General features: G+C 41.7%; 1 protein-coding gene across 3 annotated transcripts in view; it reads right to left on the bottom strand.

Moving 5' to 3' along the window:
- MYO18B (myosin XVIIIB) overlaps positions 1 to 21,557 on the bottom strand; it is a 286,207-nt gene that overhangs the window by 158,794 nt on the left and 105,856 nt on the right. For all 3 annotated transcript variants that reach the window (XM_074390993.1, XM_074390995.1, XM_074390994.1), the window contains exon 22: positions 3,360 to 3,425. In XM_074390993.1, coding sequence (XP_074247094.1) covers positions 3,360 to 3,425 — 66 coding nt within the window. The remainder of the gene's footprint in view (positions 1 to 3,359; positions 3,426 to 21,557) is intronic.

Raw genomic sequence — 21,557 nt, 5'->3', positions numbered from 1 at the left:
TCTCTCTCTCTCTTTTTTTTTGGCCTTTTAAGAGCATATTGCCGACCAGAAGGCCGACTGCATGTGGAATCACACCTTCTCCACAAATGCCGTGGCCCGCAGCGCAAGCCTCAATAAGGCACCAGAGGCTGAAAAATCACGAAGAAAAATCTAAATTATTTGTTTTTCATGGGTCCAGCAGCTTATCGGACGCAAACAGAGTGTAACATCCTCAGAGCCCCACCTTTAAGGAATCCGCAGGAGCCTCGGCAATGCAAACTGTTTCTACTCTAAAAGTGGTAAAATCTGATACAGCAACAGCTCCCATATCTGGTACTGACAAGGAATTAGCTCCTCTCCTCTTAGTCGCTTTACAGATTAGAGGAGTTTAATTCTTTAAACATTAAAATCTTATCCTGTTTGATATAAGCCTCTTGCCCCACTGATAAATGTATTGGCAAGTAGTGACAGCCATCGTCTGTCAAATGACACTTTATGGATCCCCACAGCCATCTTGGGAGGTAGAAAGTAATGGCTCCATTTTACAGATGAGATAACAGAGGCTCAGAGAAGTTAAACCACTCACTGAGGATTCATACAGTTAGGAAGTGGTGGAGCCTGGGTGTGGACTGGGTCAGCCAATTCTCTTTTCCTCTGAGCTTCACAGCCTTCTCAGCTATTACGTGCCAATCCTGCAATGCATAAGATGGTACACCTGCCCTTCAAGGTCTCAGTCTATCCCCCAGCCTGGCCTCCAAAAGGACACATAGACCTTGATTTGCTCTTGACAGTTTCTTAGTGAATACCAACTATTAATAATAACTGTGTTTTATTATTGTGTGTAAGGACTGCTTTCTTTCTTCTTCTGCAAGAGCTGCAAGGACCACAGGCACTGATTTTCCTATTTATGACATAACTGAGTCATTACTTAGATCAGTGGTTCTCAGACTTGAGAGTGCATTGGAATCACCTAGAGGACTTGTTATACAGATGGCCAGCCCTGCACCCCGCTGAGTTTCTGATTTATGAGGTCTGGGGTGGAGCCTGAGAATGTGCTTCTAGCCAGCTCTCAGTGATGCTGATACTGCTGGTCCGGGACCCATACTTTGAGAACTGCTGGTCTAGAAGGATGAAGTTCTTGATGCTGAAGAACAGTTCCTCAGATTCAGGACCATAAAGACCTATGTGTAACAAATATGTGACGCATAGTCATGCAGCACACAATGATGTTTTGGTCAATAATAGATGCATGTACAGCAGTGATCCCATAACATTATAATATCATGTTTCTACTCTATTTTTTCTATGTTTAAATACTCAGATCCTTACCATTGTGTTACAAATGCCTACAGTCTTCAGTACAGTCATGTGCTGTACAGGTTTATAGCCTAGGAGCCATAGGCTCTTCCTTCTAACCCAGGTGTGGGGTGGGCTATTCCATCTGTGTTTGTGTGAGTACACTCTGTGATGTTCCCACAATGAAGAAATTGCCTAACGACTCATTTCTCAGAATGTATCCCCATTGTTAAGCCACACATGACTGTATTTCCATTCATTCCAGAGTGTATTGAAAACATCCTGGAATGTTTCCATTCATTCCAGAGTGTATTGAAAAAACCCTGGAATGGATTTGGACCAATGCAGATTTGCATGGAGTCTGAACCCTTAGCTACAGATAGGACCTTAAAAGGAGGCTTATTTCCCAGAGGCAGAGCCTCCTCATCTGTAAAGCAGAAACACACTTGACATCTCACAGAAGCCTATGAATGAAGAACGAAAAACAAAACGTGAAGTTGCCTGGCATGGTACCTGGCTTGCATGGGAGTTCCGTAACTGACAGGTTTATTCTCGCTATTGAAAAAGCCTGCAAAGACTGAGATGCTGCAACTCCCATCAGGAGAAATTATCTTGAGATCACAACGGAATAATAGCTTCCACCGTATACCTTAGCAGGACCAAGAGGCCAGTAGGGAAACATTAGCCTGCTTAGGGTGAGCTGAGGGGTGGTAGCCAGTGCAGATGACTGTGAGCTCCCTGAGGAAAGGACCACCACTCTCAGCGACGCATGATATGATAGGGAAGGCTCCATGAAGTACAAACAGCCAGTAATGCCACCCTGGTGGGCTCCTGGAGAGCAGGACACCCTCCCAGCACCTCACATAGCTCCCTGGAGGTGGAGGGCAATTGACAAAGGTTTATTGAATGGCGTTAATCAACCAGTAGGTAACTAGGTGGGGAGATGTGTGACATAGTCTTTCTTTTGGTCTGTTCCTCTCCAGTTTGTTTTTCTTTTCTTTACTACTTTATTTCTGTGTGTGTGGCAGAGTCTCACTCTATTGCCCAGGCTGGATGGAGAGCAATGGTGAGATCTTGGCTCACTGCAACCTTCACCTCCCAGGTTCAAGCAATTCTCCTGCCTCAGCCTCTCAAGTAGCTGGGATTACAGGCACATCCCACCAAGCTCCATTAATTTTTGTATTTTTAATAGAGACAGGGGTTTCGCCATGTTGGCCAGGCTGGTCTTGAACTCCTGACCTTAGGTGATTTGCCCACCTCAGCTTCCCCAAGTGCTGGAATTACAGGCATGAACTACCATGTCTGGCCTCCAGTCTATATTTGTAAACCGTGTCCCTTTCCCGTGCCCCCACTCCTTGGTCCTTGGGTTTACAATCTCTGTGCCTCACTTCCCAAACTGTAATCCATGGATCACTAGTTCCAGAAGTAGGTAACAGTTATTCCACACAAACAAAAGGCCGGGGGTCCCACAGTTAAATAGTTTGAGAATCCCTAAATACCATGTTTCCCTCCTTGAAAACTTACAGCATAGATAAGCATATCAGGGAAGTGTGAAATTCTGCTCTAAACATTTAAGCATATTTGGAAGAACTTTTGGCTGAACACCAGTTTTGGAAAAGCTATTTCTGTCAACTTGAATAATCACAGGCTTTCTTGTCAAGCCCCTTCTTTCTCCCTTACTGCTGCTCATCAGCTATGACTACAGCTGGGTAACAGCTGGTTGCAAAGTAGAAGTTAAAAGGCTATGAGTGAAGATGAGTGATTCTTCCAAGGTTTTATGGCAGCTCTTTCTGAGGCTCAGAAGGTTATACTGAGAACCAAAATGCTAATTCTTCCGGACCACTTGGGGTCCCCAGGAGGGAAGCCTCCAAGAAATGATATTTCCCAGTGTGATTTCAACCCATATTGTGACATTTTATCTTCAAGACTTTGTAAGATAGGCAGGGCAGAAAATCATTAGCTCTGCTTTCAGTCTGGGAAAAGGAGACAGAGATAATGAACAACTGAGGCAGGACAAGAATCAGGTCATATCTGGGTCCCTGATGTGATGGGCAGACAGTTGTAAGAAAGCAGCTTTAACTCACTTGGCTGTGCCCCACAACCACTGCCTTCTTTTCCAGATCCAAGGTCTCCAGAAGCTCCTCCACAGCCTGGGGAGAAAAGAAGAGACAAGTTAGAGAACACAGAAGGTAGGAGAATCCTAAAGGGGAAAGTCAAGCTGGCTGAATGGCTGATACACCAGGACAGAGGATGACCCCACAAGTCTGTGAGCTTTGGCTAACAGAGCCCCACCTCACACAGGAATGTGCAGATGCTGAGCACCTACTGTGTGCCATCCACTCTACCTTCACACACACACCAATTTCTTTCATCCTCGTATTTTACAGAGCAGAAAACCAAAGATATGAAATGAAATGAAGGATGCAGCTATTAGCAAAAACAGCACGGAGGTTCCTCAAATAACCAAACAGAATTACCAGATGATCTGGCCATTCCACTTGTGTGTATGTACCAAAAGAAATTGAAATCAGGATCTTAAAGAGATATTTATACATTTATGTTCATAAAAGCATTATTTACAATACCCAAAAGGTAGAAACAACCCAAATGTCCATTGACAGATGAATGGATAAACACTATGTGGTCTATCCATACAGCGAAATATTATTCAGCCTTAAAAATTGAGGAAATTCTGACACATGCAACGTGGGTGAACCTTAAGGACATTATTCCAAGCCAAATAAGTCAGTCACAAAAGGACAAGTACTGCATGATTCCACTTATATGAGGTATTTACAGTAGCCAAATTCATGGAGACATGTGGAGGTTCAACCAGGATGGTAGGAGAGATTGTTAAATTATAGAAAATAGTCGCGAATCTTCTTAGAAGGCTGGGGGTGTTGCATGGCCTCAGTATAAAGTTTGGCTGAAGGCAGCCTAATCCTCTTTACCTTGAGTTAATAAAGAAAAGCAAATAACAAGGGAACGTGGGGGAGTTTATCTAAATAACTTGTTTACTCACGTGGTACTAAAACTAACCTTTAATCATTCACAGGGCCAGGCCAGATGGCTCTCTCTGGGGGAGGTCGACCAGGAAAATTACCCTCTAATGTGTTGACTCAAAGCCTTTATCACTTAATGTGCGCTGAATAAATGCCAGCAGGGCCAGTGAGTTGGGGCCACAGCTGCTAACTCTTTACAGCACTCTCCTCCACTGTCTGTGAGTGGCCCAGACCCCTAATCCCACTCTTCCACTGGATTTCTGTGTCTGAGTGCATTTATTCACCTGTTGCTGGGCTGGGGTCTGTGGGTCAGACCCCAGCAGAGACAGAATGAAGAATTATGGTGGCTAGGGGTTGGAGATAGGGGTGATGAAGGTTTACTGTTTAATGGGTATAATGTTTCAGTTTTGCAAGAGGAAGAGAGTTATGGACATGAATGTTGGTGATAGTTGCACCACACTCAGAATATACATATTGCTGCTGAACTGTGTGCTTAAAATAGTATCATTAGAGCAAACCAGCAACCAACAGAATGGGAAAAAATTTTTGCCATCTATCCATCTGACAAAGGGCTAATATCCAGAATCTACAAATAACTAAAACAGATTTTACAGGAAAAAAACAAACCCATTCAAAAGTGGGCAAAGGACATAAACAGACACTTTTCAAAAGAAGACATGTATCAGGACAACAAACATATGAAAAAATGCTCATCATCACTGGTCATTAGAGAAATGCAAATCAAAACCACATTGAGATACCATCTCACACCAGTTAGAATGGTGATCATCAAAAAATCTGGAGACAACAGATGCTGGAGAGGATGTGGAGAAATAGGAACACTTTTACACTGTTGGTGGGAGTGTAAATTAGTTCAACCATTGTGGAAGACAGTGTGGTGATTCCTTAAGGACCTAGAAATAGAAATTCCATTTGACCCAGCAATCCCATTACTGGGTATATATCCAAAGGATTATAAACCATTCTATCATAAAGACACATGCACACATATATTCATTGTGGCACTGTTTACAATAGCAAAGACCTGGAATCAACCCAAATACCCATCGATGATAGACTGGACAGAGAAAATGTGGCACATATACGCCACAGAATACTATGCAGCCATAAAAAACAATGAGTTCATGTCCTTTGTAGGACATTGGATGAATCTGGAAACCATCATTTTCAGCAAACTGACACAAGAACAGAAAATCAAGCACCACATGTTCTCACTCATAGATTGGTGTTGAACAATAAGAACACATGGACACAGGGAGGGGAGTATCACAAACTGGGGTCTGTTGGGGGGGACTAGAGGAGGGACAGTGGGGGCTAGGGTATTTGGAGAGGGATAACATGGGGAGAAATGCCAGATATAGGTGATGGGAGGATGGAAGCAGCAAACCACATTGCCATGTATGTACCCATGCAACGATTCTGCATGATCTGTACATGTACCCCAGAACCTAAAGTACAATAAAAAATAAATGTTAAAAAAAGATTAACTTTTATTTTATATATATTTTAATACACACATGCACAATGAAAACTAAATGAAGGGTTTTTGGGGGATTTTTTGGTTTGTTCATTTCTTTCAAGATTACAAGTTTGCACACAGGGAAGAGGCAGATTCCCATGAAGTCCTTTCTGGACACACCTACGTCTTAAACTGTACTGCATGCCTCGTAATTCACTAAGACCTCCTGTGACAGCCTCCCCGCTCTGTGCTTCTCACTGTACTTGCTGCTGACTGCCTCACTCCCACAAGTATTTGCTAAATAAATGACATGGTCATTAACCTCGCCTGCCTGACCTACCTTATGCCAGAGGAGCCTGTGTTTCCTGTACTGCACTATAGCACTGTTTCATGTACACGGTAGGAGCTCAATAGATAAGATGACCGAATGAATGAATACCTAAACCAGAGAGATGCCATGGGGAGGAAAAGCAGCCCCACGCAGGAGAAACAAGTCTACTCAAAGACATTTCTGGATACAGCACAGACCAAATCGCCAGCCATTTAATGGAATCTTCCCCTTGTCAAATAGTTGTGCAGGCTTTGAAACAATCGGCCAGAGATCTGGACTCTCAGATAAACCCAGGTTGTGCCTGGTTGCTTTGTGCCTGCCACTGCCCCTCCCACCCCACCCACATACCACCCCTCATTGGTCTTTCATTCACTGAAAATCAGAAAGTCTATTTTAAGAATAAACTGTCAGAAAAGTAATTGCAATGCTCAGGAAGCAAAAGGTATTATGAGGCTGGAGTAATTTAGTAAATGAGTTTCAATTCCATGGGTCAAAGGCATCATAGAAAACTTTCTAAGATAGCAAAAAAAAAAAATCCTTATTAAAAATCTCATCGCATACTGCAATCAGGAAGGAAACCCCATCTTCTGACCTCCCTGAAGAACATTCCATGGCATACTTCCAAAATTCCAGTGGTTTCACTTGTCACATTTTAGCCAAACATGTTCCAAGGGAGCTGTAGGTGGTAGAAATGAATAAAACCAATACATCCAAAATATAATGCCTTTTCTCTCTGCACAAGAAGAAAGAAACAATAAAAAATTTGACTGAAGGGACAATGGATTTTTAAAATGAAATAGATGACCAATGAAATTTTTCTAAGTGTACCTTTGAGGTAAAGTCTATGGCATATGTTTTGGGGAAAAAGAAAAAATCGTGATCCAGAGTTAGATCTAACTGGGTTCAGGTTTTGGTTTTATCACTCCGTAAACTGTGTGGCCTTGGAGAAGTGCTTTATCCTGAGCATCAGACTCCATTCAGAAAGATGGGGACGATAATGGCACCTGTTTCAGAAAATTCTGAAGTTGTGCTTGTGCAGAACTTTACATAGCACCTGGCATACAGTAAGCACTCAATAAATGTTAGGAGCTATTTCACCCTCATAGCCACCTCTGTTTTGGCCCAAACCTTGGAACAGTGCTGCAGAACATGGATGAAGGAACCCATTTCTCAGATACACTTCAAACCTGCCAAAGCTCAACCCACCATAACTGAGGCTCCTTCTCCATCTCCTTGTTTGCTGAGACACTCTTCAGATGTTTGTGTAGCCAAGAACATCAGTCCCAACATAGATCTTCTGTTCTGTTGATCTAATGTTACATATCACAAAGCTTGGATTCAAACCCTGGCATGAGTGGGTAGGCGCAGGCATTAAATTATACACCTGACCCTCTTCCCCACCTGCAAAGTGGTGAGAATATTCCCCTGCCTGGACCATACAGCAATTCAGAGGATTAACTGAAAGTATATGAAAAGGACTTTGTAAAATACTTTGCATTTAAATGCTGTTATTTTTATCCCCATTAACATTACAGTTAGATTGAACCATATGAAACTATTATTTGTTTAGGTCAAATATCAATTATTTCATTTAGTTCGACATGACGCAATCATTGTCCAACAACCATTTGGCAGAAAAAGACACAGCAAGGATCCAGGTGACTGTTAAGAAATTCCTCCTTGTCCTGTGTCTTTATGGAATCAGCTCTTCCATGTACTGGAATTGCCCAGATAATTGAAACTTATCTCTTGCAGCACAAAACACGACTTTGTCGTGAGTCAAATGTGGCCGTTTTGTTCCAAGGAAACAGTTTTCAGTCTGTTTTTGAGTCTGAGCCCTGCTCCAACTGCTTTACACGATTCATAAATGTTTTCAACTCTCTGCAGCAGGTACTAACTAATTCATGCCCATTTTATAGAGAAAGAAAGTGAGGCTTAGTGCAATGAAATGACTTGGCAAAGCTCTCATGTTTAGGAAGTGATGGTAGGGAGTCTGAACCCAAGGAATCAGTTCCTGATCTTTTCTCCCTCCTCCAACACTGGGATCCAGTTCAGTACCACCATTCACTAGCTGAGTGACCCTGGGCCAGCCTCTCCTCTCTGGACTTCAGTTTGCTTTCTACAACATGGGGTAATCGCACCTGTCCCGCAAGGATGCTGTGGAGATTTAATGAGGTCATAAAAGTAGCATGTAAGGGAGATATTTCCAGAATGGTGGAGGAAGGAGCTTAATAAATCCTCTCCCCTCCCCCAAAAGCATCATAAAAATAAATAAAATTCCCAACAACCACAAGTTGAATACTCTGGAAATTGGACAATGGAATGCAACGAATTGAGAAGCATTTATGCAAGAAAACCTATTGGATCTCAGGTAGAAAGTATGAAAGTCTGTGGCAATATCAATTACAGGTTCTCCCATTCACTGCCCACCCCAGCACTCACTCTCTCTCTCTCTCTCTCTCTCTCTCTCTCTCTCTCTGTGTGTGTGTGTGTGTGTGTGTGTGTGTGTGTGTGTGTGTGTGTCTGTCTGTCTCTCTCTGTCTGTCTGTCTGTAGTAGTCCTTCCAGGGGGAGGCAGCTGTGAAAAACAGCAGCTTTGCTTCCAGAAGGGGCTCACCTGTATGGAGCAAAGCATGGAAAAAACCCACACCCGGGAGCATTGTCAGAAACAGTAGCAATCTTGGCAGGAAACAAATGAGGAAGGCCAATGGCACAGCTAAGCCTAAGATTGTTGTCCTAAATGACGCAAGCACTGGACCTTAAACAAGCCAGAAATTTAACAGGAGATACAGGAAATCGGGCAGCCACAGTGGGCTCCATAAGTTCCCATATATTCCTGGCTTCAGGCTAAACACAAGAACAGGAGAGACTGGAGAAGGCTCTCTACGTATCCCTGTTTATTTGAACATGCAGCCATGTGTCTAGGCGGGAAATCTGTGGAATAGCCAAACAGAATGTAGAGAATGGAGAGGCTGAAGCACAACTGGCAACTGCCTGAATGCTGAATACGCTCCCCAGCCCACACATGGATTCAGCAGGAGAATGTAAAAATCCTCAAAGGTTCAAGACTTTTGATAACAATCTCTGCTGACCCTACACCATGGGGACACAGGAGCAACTCCCGGGAAGTCAGCTTTCAAATAAAAACTCAAATTTTTACAAATTGGGCAGAGATATCAGTGGTCCCACACCATGAGAAGACAGATTTCTCAATTTTAGTCAAGACAGGTTATAATACCAAATGATGAAGGAAAGATCAGAATGTAGAGTTGCCATAATATGTCATCTAAGATGTCCAGTCTTCAACAAAAATTACAGGATGTGCAATAAACCTAAAATTATCATCCAAACTAAGGGTGAGGAGAAATAGTAGAAAGTATCTTTGTGGGTTCAGAATCTGGACTTAACAGCCATTGTAAATATGTTCAAAGAACTAAAAGAAAAAAATACTTAATGAATTCAAGGACAGTGTAATAATAATGACTCCTTAAATACAAAATATCCATAGAAAGGTAGAAATTTTTTTTTAATCCAAATGGAAATTCTTCATTTGAAAAGTAAATTAACTGAAATGATAAATTCACTAAAGGGGCTCAACAGATCTGAGGCGGCAGATGAAAGAGTCAGCAAATCTGAAACTAGATCAATAGAAATTTTCCAATCTGAGACCAGAAAGAAATAGGAATGAGGAAAAACAGAGCCTCAGAGACATGGATGGCAACATCAAGCAGGTCAATATATGCATAACAGAAGTCTCAGAAGAAAAGGACAAAGATTTTAAAAGTATGAAAAATGATGTCTAGAAACTTTCTAACCCCGAAAAAAAAATCCATAAATCCTAGCAGGTCAATAAATTCCAAATAGAATCAAAATGAAGGAGCCACTCCAAGAGTTAGCTTAAACTCCTAAAAATCTTGAAAGCAGAAAGGGAAGAAGAACTTAATGTGTCGAGGGAAGCATCCAAACAATTAGTGGCTGACTGAACTTCAGAGACAATGAAATCCGAAATGCAGTGAGGTTCAATGTTAAAGGTACTGAAAGGAAAAAACAAGCATGTCAACCAGGAATTCTGTATCTGGCAACATTATTCTTCAAAAATGAAGGTGAAGTAAGGACTTCTCCGGTAAACAAAGGCTCAGAGAACTCGTTGCTATCAGACCTCCCTTACTGCTTCACCTGTATTAAAGGCAGTCCTTCAGGATGAAAGGTAGGATAGCATACATAATTCAAATCCTTAAGGAACTAAAGGGCATGGGAAAATAAAAACACATAGGAAAATGGAAAAATCTACACCTTTTTCTTTTCTTCCCTTAACTCGCCTAAAATACATAAGATTAAATAAAATAAAATAATAAAGCTTTATTGTTGATTTTATAACATACATAGATGTGATATACAGTTATCCCTCAGTATCCATGGAGAATTGGTTCCAGGACCCCCAAAGGATACCAAAATCTGCAGATACTTGAGTCCTTTATGCAAAATGGCACAGTATTTACAAATAACCTACTCATATCCTTCTGCATACTTTAACTCTAGATTACTTATAATACCTAATACAATGTAAAATGCCATACAGATAGTTATTATACTGTGGTGTTTAGGAAACAGTGACAAGAAAATAAGTCTGTATATGTTTAGTACACAAGCACCCATCCTTTCTTTTCCAAATATTTTTAGTGAGTTGTTGGTTGAATTCGTGGGTGTAGGACACACAGATATATAGGGAGGGGAGACTGTGTATTAAAATAGCATCACTAAGGTAGGAGGAAGAAATAAGCTATATTGGAGCAAAGGTTCTACATTTTTTCAGGATTAAGTTAGTATTAATCTGAAGTGGAGCCTCTTCAATTACAATACATACTGTAATCTGTAGAGCAATCACGAGGAGAGGGATTCAAATGGCCCACTGGAAAATATCTGGTTTACACAAAAGAAGGAAGTGAAGGAGGAGATGACTAAAAGAAGACATGAAGCCCATACAGAAAACAAACAGTGAAACGATGGGTGTAAATCATATTACAGATCAACATATTGGACACCTTAATAAAAAGGAAGAGACTGTCAATCTGGACTTTGCAAAAAGAAGGTTCAACTATATACCATCTATAAGAGATGCAGTTAAATGCAAAGATAGGTTGGAAGGGGGAAAATGAAATAGATGTATCATGTGAATGCTAAACATAAGATAGCTGGAGTGGCTATGCTAATAGCAGACAAATTTTGTTTAAAATTTAAAACAAAAATCATTACTAGAAACAAAGGGAGACATTTTATGGCAACAAAGGGTTAATCTGTCTAGAAGATACAGCATTATAAATATGTCTGTACCTAACCACAGAGTCCCAAAACACATGAAGCAAAAATGCATAGAATGACAGGATAAATATAAAATTTACCATTAATAGTTGAAGGTCAAAATAATACCTGACTTTCAATAATTTACAGAACAATTAATCATAAACAGTAGCAATAGACCAGGCACAGCGGCTCACACCTGTTATCCCAGGACTTTGGGACATGGAGGACACAGGATTGCTGGAACCCAGGACACCAAGTCCAGACTGGGCAACACAGTGAGATCCCATCTCTAGCAAACAAAATCAGCCAGGTGTCATGGCATATGCCTGTAGTCTGAGCAACTCAAGAGGCCAGGAGCCTCACTTGAGGCCAGGAAGTCATGGCTGCAGTGAGCCATAATCATGCCACTGCACTCCAACCTGGGCAACAGAGCAAAAAACAAAAAAACAAACAAACAAAAAAAAAAACAAAACAAAAAAAACCAGTAAGGATATATCAGACTTGAACAATACTATCAACCAAATAACCCCAGGTAACATCTATAGACTAATCAACAACCACAGAATACATGTTTTTATAAGCACGCCTTGAACACTCTCCTAGATATAAAATATTAGGCCATAAAAGAAGTCTCAAATTTTAAAAAAACAAACAAGCAAAATTAAATTGAAAAGTACTGAAATCATATAAAATATGTTCTTAAACTAAAATGGAATTAAATTAGAAACCAACCACAAAAAAGGTAAGGAAGTTCCAAATATGTAGAAATTAATACACTTCTTAATAAACAATTGGCCAAAGAAGAAATCACACTAGAAATAAGAAAATACCTTGAACTAAATGAAAATTTTTATGTGATGCAGCTAAAGCAGTACTTTGAGGAAAATGTATGCTTTAACCTTGTATATTGGAAAATGAGAAGGATTTCGAATCAATAATTTGAGCAAGGTTCCATTTTAAGAAACCAGGAAAAGTAGAGTAAACTAAACCCAAATCAAGTGATAGGAAGGAAGTAATATAGAGTGGAAATCAATAGAAGACAACAGAACCAAAGAAAACAGAAAAGCAATAGAGAAAAATCAGTAAAATCAAAAGTATGTCCTTTGAAAAGACAAAACTGACAAAGTTTATTTACACTAAGGAATAAAAACAGAAAGAAGGAGCTGCCACTAATTACCACAGTCAGACCAATAGAATGAATTTAGATTACAAAAATAAACTCCTATATTTATGTCCAATAAACGCTTGACAAAGGTTCCAATGCAATTCACTGGAAGAAATGATAACAATCTTTCCAACAAATGGTTCCGTGACAATTGAATATCCATTTGCAAAAAGATGAATGTAGTCATGTATGTTACACCATACACAATACTAACTCACAGTAGATCAAATGTCTACATGGAGGAGATAAAACTACAAATCTTCTAGAGGAAAATGGGAGAATATCTCTGTGACCTAGGGGTAGGCAAAGAGTTCTTAGACATGGAAAAAGCACCATTCACTTAAAAAATTAGTAAACTGAACTTCATGAAAATTAAAACCTCTGCATCATTATGAAAATGAAAAGACAAGCCACAGGCTGGAAGAAAATATTTTCAAAGCATATATCTGATAAATAATTATGTCTAGAACAAATAAAGAACTACTACAACTCTATAAGATAAACAGCCTAATCAAAATGGGCAAAAAAAATAGAGATTTCACCAAAAAAAAAAAGGTGATAAAATGGCTACTAGGCACATGCAAAAAAAAAAAAAAAAAAAAGAAAAGTCAACATCGTTAGGGAAAATGCAAATTCAAACCACAATGAGATGCCACTTTGCACACAACAGAATGGCTTGAATCTAAAAGGCAAACAATTTCAAGTATTGATAAGGATAGAGAGAAAGTGAGTCTCATACATTGACGGTGAGGATGAACAATGGTAGAGACACTTTTAAAAATAACTTGACAGTTTCTTTAAAAGTTATATTTAAAAGTTAAACATAAATGTACCATATAACACAATTCTCCTCCAAGAATGCGCCCAACAGAAGTAGAAATATGTTTCTACACAAAGACTGATACACAAATGTTCACAACATCTTTTTTCTTAATACTCAGAAAATCAAAAACTATCCAAATGTAGTTGAGAGATAATCAGTTGATTAAACATCTACTACTACTAATCAAAAATTATTTTATCTTAGCAATCATTTGAGGCTTTTAAGGCAAAGATTAAAGCCTTCATTGCATAGAAGGGGCATTAAAATCCATAGAAATAGTAAAATTACTATTTTTACAACAAAATCATAATTGATTACATTTATTATTTACTCTGTGTGTATGGAAGTCACCATGTTAATAACTTAAATTACTCAATCCTTCTATCAAGAGTATTAGAGACTATCAGTAGGCCATTTTAAGTTAATAAAACTGTCAAAGAAGGGCTGAGTAACTTGTCAAATGTCACACAGCCAGTGAGCACATTTGACACAGTAGCGGCACAGAAAGCCTAACTCCAGAATCCGCGTCCTTAACCTGCTGAGCTATCCCACCTCTAACTCACAACTGGTAAGATTCATTCAATGAAGCAGCCCAGGCATTGAGCATAGATGGGTCATCATCTTCACTTTAAGTCAACATTACACATCAGCAAACATGGCTCTTGGCAAACCCAAGATCTCTCTGCCTTAAGTATAAAAACTCAGATAGCCTGTGTCAAATTGAGACCAGATTTTGGGGTCTCACAGATTTTGGTCACATCCAATCCGCCATCCCCGCTCACAGAATTCCATTGTTTCCTAGAATTTTGCAAAGAGCTTTCTCTCCAATGTTCAAGAAAAGTGTACCCAAAAAGCATATGGGCCGACATCTCACATTTGGCTGTATATGCCAGACAGACAGAAGAGACTCCAGAAATAATGAAGAGCCATAGCTGCAAAGAGCTTCCCCAGCTCACTCCTCAATCAACAGTTTAATATGAAGAATCTGTGTCTATGGAATAGGACGCTCATCCTGTGAACCATCTGGCTGCCGTTCATATAGCACCTGCCCCCATGAAACCCACACCATGGTCTAATGGCTTCCATATGTTGAGCCCCTAAAATGTACCAGACACTTTGCTATGCTATACTATATGTTGCCGATGGCCATACAGCTATCAAGCATCAAAAGTGTTGATTTGTAGAGAGAAATACGGAAGAAGGCACAATTTGAACTCGAGACTATCTGACTCTAAGCCGCATACTTTAACCACTGCACCTCTCTCACAAGCGGCCAAATATTCTGTAAGGGTGGAAACTGTGTCTGTTTTTTAACTCTTTACGCTCAAGGCTATAAATAGAATGCCTGGAAAAAGGCAGAAACCATCCAAAAACCAAAGGCATGCACACAGATGAATGTAATTGGGTTGATTAAAATTGAGTGGAAAACATGTAAAATAATTAAAATAGACCCAGCTGGGCATGGTGGTTCACACCTATAATCCCAGCACTTTGGGAGACCAAGGTGGTCAGATCACAGGAGGCTGGGAGTTCAAGACCAGCCCGGCCAACATGGCGAACCCCTGTCTCTACTAAAAATACAAAAATTTAGCTGCGCATGGTGGTGCGTGCCTGTAGTCCGAGCTACTTGGGAGGCTGAGGCAGGACAATAGCTTGAACCCAGAAGGCAGTGAGCCGAGATAGCACCACTGCACTCCAGCCTGGGCAACAAAGCAAGACTCCCGTCTCAAACAAACAAACAAAACAATAGACCCCAAACTGGAGTGAGACAGCAAGGTGAGCAAGAAAGGGATGATGAATAAATTTCAGGAGCAAAGATGGTGGGAGCCCCTGAATAATTATTCAGCCCCTAGAGAGCAGACAGCTTCCTCTCTGGCCATAGGCTCATAAGGGTTTCTTCTCAGCAGATAAAGGCTCTTGAGATGAATTCACAGGAAACAGGGAGTGTCCACCAGGGTGGGAGACAGGACAACAGTGGCTGCCTTTGAGAAGATGGATGGACAGCCTTTAATTATGTTCTTCAGATCAAGTCCTCAGGGACAGAGATTTCACCGGCTAAAATCAATCAACACTGTAAACATTCGGGCGGGGAGGAGGGCAGGTCCAAGGGTTTCCTCACATCGATCAGAGAGACTTGGCAACTCTTGCTTCAGCAGCAGAAAAATGGAAGGGACCAGAATCTGGGACGTAGCCAAGGTGAGCTGAAAGAGGGCCTTCACTGACCTGCCTGACATTCCGCCCTTGTGTTCCCTCTATGTAGGCTTTGATGTAGGTTAAGGCATCATCTTAACCAGAGGGGATAGCCTGGGAGAGAGGAATGGAACTGAAGATGCTTAGAGGGAGAAGGCGGGGTCATTTGAGAGGCTTGAGTGGGTGTCTAGAGGAGACGGGGCCTCCAGAATAACCAGAGGTCAGCATGCTTCCTAGAGAGGACCATGGAATGGGCAGCGTGCACTTCACTTCCTTCATAATTTTGCCGAAGCCAGTCCAATTCATGAAGATCAGGTCTGCTATGCCACGCCCCTGCTGAAACCCTTCAGAAGAGCGTCACCGAACACCTGAACACCGAACACCGAACACCCAGACTCTCTTCCTTGGCTAACGAGAACCCAGAATTTGCTTCTATCAAAATCCTCAGCCCCTTTTCTTGGCACTCAGCATCTTGTTTTGTTTGTTTGTTTGTTTGTTTTTTTGTTTGTTTGTTTGTCATTAGCATTTTTTATTTATTTTTTTTTATTTTTTTAATTGCATTTTAGGTTTTGGGGTACATGTGAAGAACATGCAAGATTGTTGCATAGGTACACACATGGCAGTGTGATGTGCTGCCTTCCTCCCCATCACCTATATCTGGCGTTTCTCCCCGTGCTATCTCTCCCCACCTCCCCACCCCCTGCTGTCCCTCCCCTATTTCCCCCCAACAGACCCCAGTGTGTGATGCTCCCCTCCCTGTGTCCACGTGTTCTCATTGTTCAGCACCCGCCTATGAGTGAGAACATGCGGTGTCTGATTTTCTGCTCTTGTGTCAGTTTGCTGAGAATGATGGTTTCCAGGCTCATCCATGGCACCTGGCATCTTTTATGCTCCAGCACCACTAAACTCTCCATGCACCTTCGTGACTCCATACCTTTGCCATCCTGACCCTAACACGAGAATGTCCTGTAACCTTTCTCTTACTCAGTTCTTCCAGAGAGTTTCACAGACCTCGTCTCGAGCATCACCTGCTCTGAGATGTCTTCCCTGAGTGCCCTGCTATCACCTCCCTTGGAAACATCAAATGTTTTAGTGGCATTTCCTGGGGTGTCCCCAAAACCAACTCTGTATGGAAATCGCTGGTGCCTAGCGAGGATCTGGCGAAAAGCAGACACTTGGTTAAAGTTGGGTGAAATTAATGATAGTTATTTAAAGTTAATATCCAAGCGGGGGGTGGGGAGTTGGGGAGGGATAGCATGGGGAGAAATGCCAGATACAGGTGAGGGGGAGGAAGGCAGCAAATCACGCTGCCATGTGTGTACCTATGCAACAATCTTGCATGTTCTTCACATGTACCCCCAAACCTAAAATGCAATAAAATAAATTTTTAAAAATAAATAAATAAAGTTAATATCCATGGATGGCATGACCTATAAAGAACTGCTCCAAATACTCGACCTGCCCTCAGAGGGCTTCTGTTTAAGTCCTGTGTGAACATGAAAAGATGCTCAACACCCCTAACGGTGAGGGAAATGCAAATCAAAACCACACTGAGACACCATCTCATATCCGTTAGCGTGGCAACTATCAAAAAACAAAACAAAAAATAACACGTTGGCAGGAATGTGGAGAAACTGGCACCCACGTGCAGCATTGGTGGGAATGCAAAATGGTACAGCTGCTATAAAAAAATGTATGGCAGCTCATCAAAAATTTAAAACAGAATTACCATGTAATCCAGTTATTCCACTTCTGGGTATATGCCCCAAAAAACCGAAAGCAGGGTCTCACCAGGGCCTACTTGAGGGTAAAGGGTGGGAAGAGGGTGAGGATTGAAAAACTACCTATGTGTACCATGCTTATTACCTGGGTAACGAACTTATCGGCACACCAAATTCCTGTAACATGAAGTTTACCTACATAATAAACCTGTATATGTACCTCCCCTGAACCTGAAACGAGAGTTTAAAAAAAAGAAAGCAGGGTCTTGAAGAGGTATTTGCATATCCAACTCAGCAATCCCATTACTGAGTATATAGCTGAAGGAATACAAATCATTCTATTATAAAGACATATGCACACATAGGCTCACTGCAACACAATTCACAATAGCGAAGCCAGAATCACCCTAAGTGGCCATCAGTGATAGCCTGGACAAAGAAAATGTGGTACATAGACACTACAGAATACTATGTAGTCACAAAAAAGAATGTGATGATGTCCTCTGCAGGAACATGCATAGAGCTGGAGGCCATTATCCTTAGCAAACTAATGCAGGAACAGAAAACCAAATAATGGTTAATGATGAGCTAAATGATGAGGACGAATGGATACATACAGGGGAACAACACATACCGGGGTCTGTTGCAGGGTGAAGGATGGGAGGAGGGAGAGAAACGGGAAAAATAATGGATACTAGGCTTAACACCTGTGTAATGAAATAATCTGTACAACAAACCTCCGTGACACAAGTTTGTTACGACAAACCTGCATTTGGACCCCTGAACTTAAAATAAAAATTAAAAAAAAAAAGACACATAGAATCAACCCAAACATCCATTGAGAACTGAGTGGACAGGTCAAATAAGGTATAGGTACACTATTTTTCAGCCTCAGGAAGGAAATTCTGACACATGCCACATACAGGTGAACGTTGAGGACATTATGCAAAGTGACACAAACCAGTCACAAAAGGACATATGCAGTGTTAGTTCACTTCCCTGATGGACTTAGAACAGTCAGAATGACAGAGACAGAAAGTAGCACGATGAAGGCCAGAGCCCAAGGGGAGGACCCACTAGGGAACTAGTTTTTAACAGGTACCAAGTTTCAGTTTTGCAAGATGAAAAAAGTTATGGAGATGAATGGTGCCTATTGTTGCTCGAAAATACAAAGGCACTTAATACCACTGATCTATACACTTACAAACGGTTATGGAACACTACGCAGCCATAAAAAACGAGGCGTTTGTGTCCTTCGTGGGGACTTGGATGAAGCTGGAAACCATCATTCTCAGCAAACTGACACAAGAACAGAAAGCCAAACACCGCATGTTCTCACTCATAGGTGGGTGTTGAACAATGAGAACACGTGGACACAGGGAGGGGAGCATCACACACTGGGGGCAGTTGGAGGGGCGTAGGGGAGAAACAGCAGGGGGTGGGGAGGGTGGGGAGGGGAGGGATAACATGGGAAGAATTGTCAGATAGAGTATGCACCTAAGGTAAAATTTTTAAAAATGGTGATGGTGGTAAAGTTTATGCTATGCGTATTTTACCAAAACTTTAAAAGAAAGCCCTATGTCAGGAATCTGAGAGCCTCAGTTCAAATCCCAGCTCCACTACTATCTGGCTGGGTGGTCACGGCCTCGGCTGCCTATGCTGTGAAATAGGGATGATTCCCAGAGTGGGAAGGCTTTATATTTTGAATACCATCTCAGCTCATGGTTCTGTAACTTTTCACATTATGCCTGATGTTCTGTAATGAGTTTACGCATCTGGGATAAAAGGCATATGCTATTTTTGTTTCAGGAACACAATATATCCATCAGGTACCCCCAAAATGAGAGTAGTTCACTGGGAAACCATCTTGGCATGAAACACCAACATTCCAGACTCCACATGTTAGACCCACAGGGGACTTCACCAAGACCCATTTTACACCCCGACAATGAATTCCCTCTGCTGCCGTCTAGTGTCTAATGACAGTATTGACCTTTCCTAGCTGTCAACCTTGTCTTGTTAAATCCTGAGGTCTTAACTGCTTTGCACAAAGAAACTGATAGTTTGCCCACCCGAGCACGTGTTCATGTATAATTCATGGCATATCATGTTGCCTGGCAAATGAATATTTATCAGCTTTTTCATAAGAGGGAGGACAGTGTTTCCTTTCATTGCTACCAAAATTCTATGCTGCAGCAAATAAAATTTGTGAGCAAATAAAAAAAGAATAAGAAGAAGCAAACATTCCCAACCAAGTCCATTCTCCTCGTAATTTTCCACTTTCTGAGGCCTCTAGTGTGTATGGAGGTGGTTTTGGTTTGGCTACAACAGAGAACTGCTGACTCATTCAGAATAGAAACACTTCCATATGCTTCACGCATTGCCTCCGCAAAAAAAACCTCCCCCACACCTGACTCCTGCACCATTTTCAACACAGAGGCACCCAAGACCCTCTCGGGGGGCTCCATTCAGCCCCTCTGAATAAAGTCAAGTTTTGGGGAACCAAGAATAAAGAACCGCCCCCCAGTGAAGACTGGTACAGAGTGGCTGATGGTACCAAGCCAGACAGAATCTCATGGCTTCCAAAATGGGCCACTACCCAGAGAAGGGACAGCCCTGTGCCACAGACATCTAGGGGTGATGTCCCCTCTACAGTGAGTTAGGTGGGCACTGCAGAAGGCATTGCCTCATCTGCTGAAAGTGGCCTGCACCCTGGTGCCCACTGCAAAGAAGAAGTAGGAAGACACCTAAGAATTGTGACTCTGTTGACTTCCAGTCTCCTGACTCATCGATTGAGGACTGCCGTGCTGACGATCGCAGGCACACGGAGTTGCAACATGATTGCATACACGTGGTCCATGTGGCTTGTTTGGCATCACCCTGGGTTTGAACCAGGATGATGATATTGACGGTGCTGCTGCTGATATTGATGATGGCAGTTAATGTATATTGAACCCTTACTTTCTGCCAGGCCCTGTGTAAGGTACATGAACTATACTATTCCACGTCATCCTCAGAACACCCCATTGAGTATCATGGAGCACTCTTTCATCTTGCTATTCAGACCCCAACTCAGAGATCACCCTCCATCATATCTGCTTGTTTTAGTTTTTGTAGCACTTATCCTGAAATTATGTGGATCCCCTATATATTTTCTGCATTGTGGTCCTTCCCACTTTACAGATAAGGAAACTGAGGCAGAAAGATGACATAATTAGTTTACATTCCCATAGCCCCAGCTGGGAGTCAAAGTCAGGTCAGTTTGAACTACCTCCCTTTATGAACTATGCTCTTTAAACTATCCTCCCCTGGAATTGAGAAACTGGAGTCGAAGGAGCAAACCCACAAATGCCTAGCTGTGTGGCCTCAGGAGTGCCATTTCATCTCTAAGAAATGCGGTGTTCTCTTTTGTAAGTGTGTTGTAATAGCTCTTCTTTTGCAGGGCTGTTACGAAGACGAAATAGGGCTTTGCAAATTCGAACGTGCTCTCTAATCATTGATAAGCCTGTGGCCATTCTCAAGAGAAACATTTATTGAAAGTTTGGCACTGGAAGTAGGATGAGATTCCAAGAGTTTACGGTGTCGCTGGAGAAAGAAGACACACAGGGACAAAACTACAAAGTTAGGTCTGAGTATTCATTCATTCATTCATTCATTCATTCACTCAACAAAAAAAAATTTGTTGAGCTCTTGCTGGAAGCCAGAAAACATAGAGGAGATTCACGTAATTTCAGATAAGTGCCGCATAAACATTAAAACAAGAGGATGTGATGAAGAATGATACCTGAGCTGAGATCTGAAGACAAAGATGACACCACCCATCCAAAGATTCTGAGGACGAGGGCTCCAGGCAGAGAAAACAGCTTGTGCAAAGGCCTTAAGGAGTGATGTCTGTTAGAATTCTTGATGTTAGTATTTCCTAAATATTTTGGCCCCAGAAGCCCTCTTGTCACAGACCACCTCAGGGTGCTGGTGCTGAGTGGAACACCCTTTGCAAATGATGGCTTTTCACCTTGCTAGGGTCTCTTTTAGCTGGGATGCTTGTTTCTCATGGCTCTACTCTTTTTTTTTTTTTTTTTTTTTTTTTTTGAGATGGAGTCTCACTGTGTCACCTAGGCTGGAGAGCAGTGGTGCGATCTTGGCTCACTGCAACCTCTGCCTCCTGGGTTCAAGTGATTCTCCTGCCTCAGCCTCCTGAGTGGCTGGGATTACAGGCGCCCACCATCACGCCCAGCTAATTTTTGTATTTTAGTAGAGATGGAGTTTCATC

Source organism: Saimiri boliviensis, chromosome 21 (assembly GCF_048565385.1).
Source record: "Saimiri boliviensis isolate mSaiBol1 chromosome 21, mSaiBol1.pri, whole genome shotgun sequence".
Taxonomy (NCBI): Eukaryota; Metazoa; Chordata; class Mammalia; order Primates; family Cebidae; genus Saimiri; species Saimiri boliviensis.
This window is presented reverse-complemented; position numbering and strand designations above follow the sequence as displayed.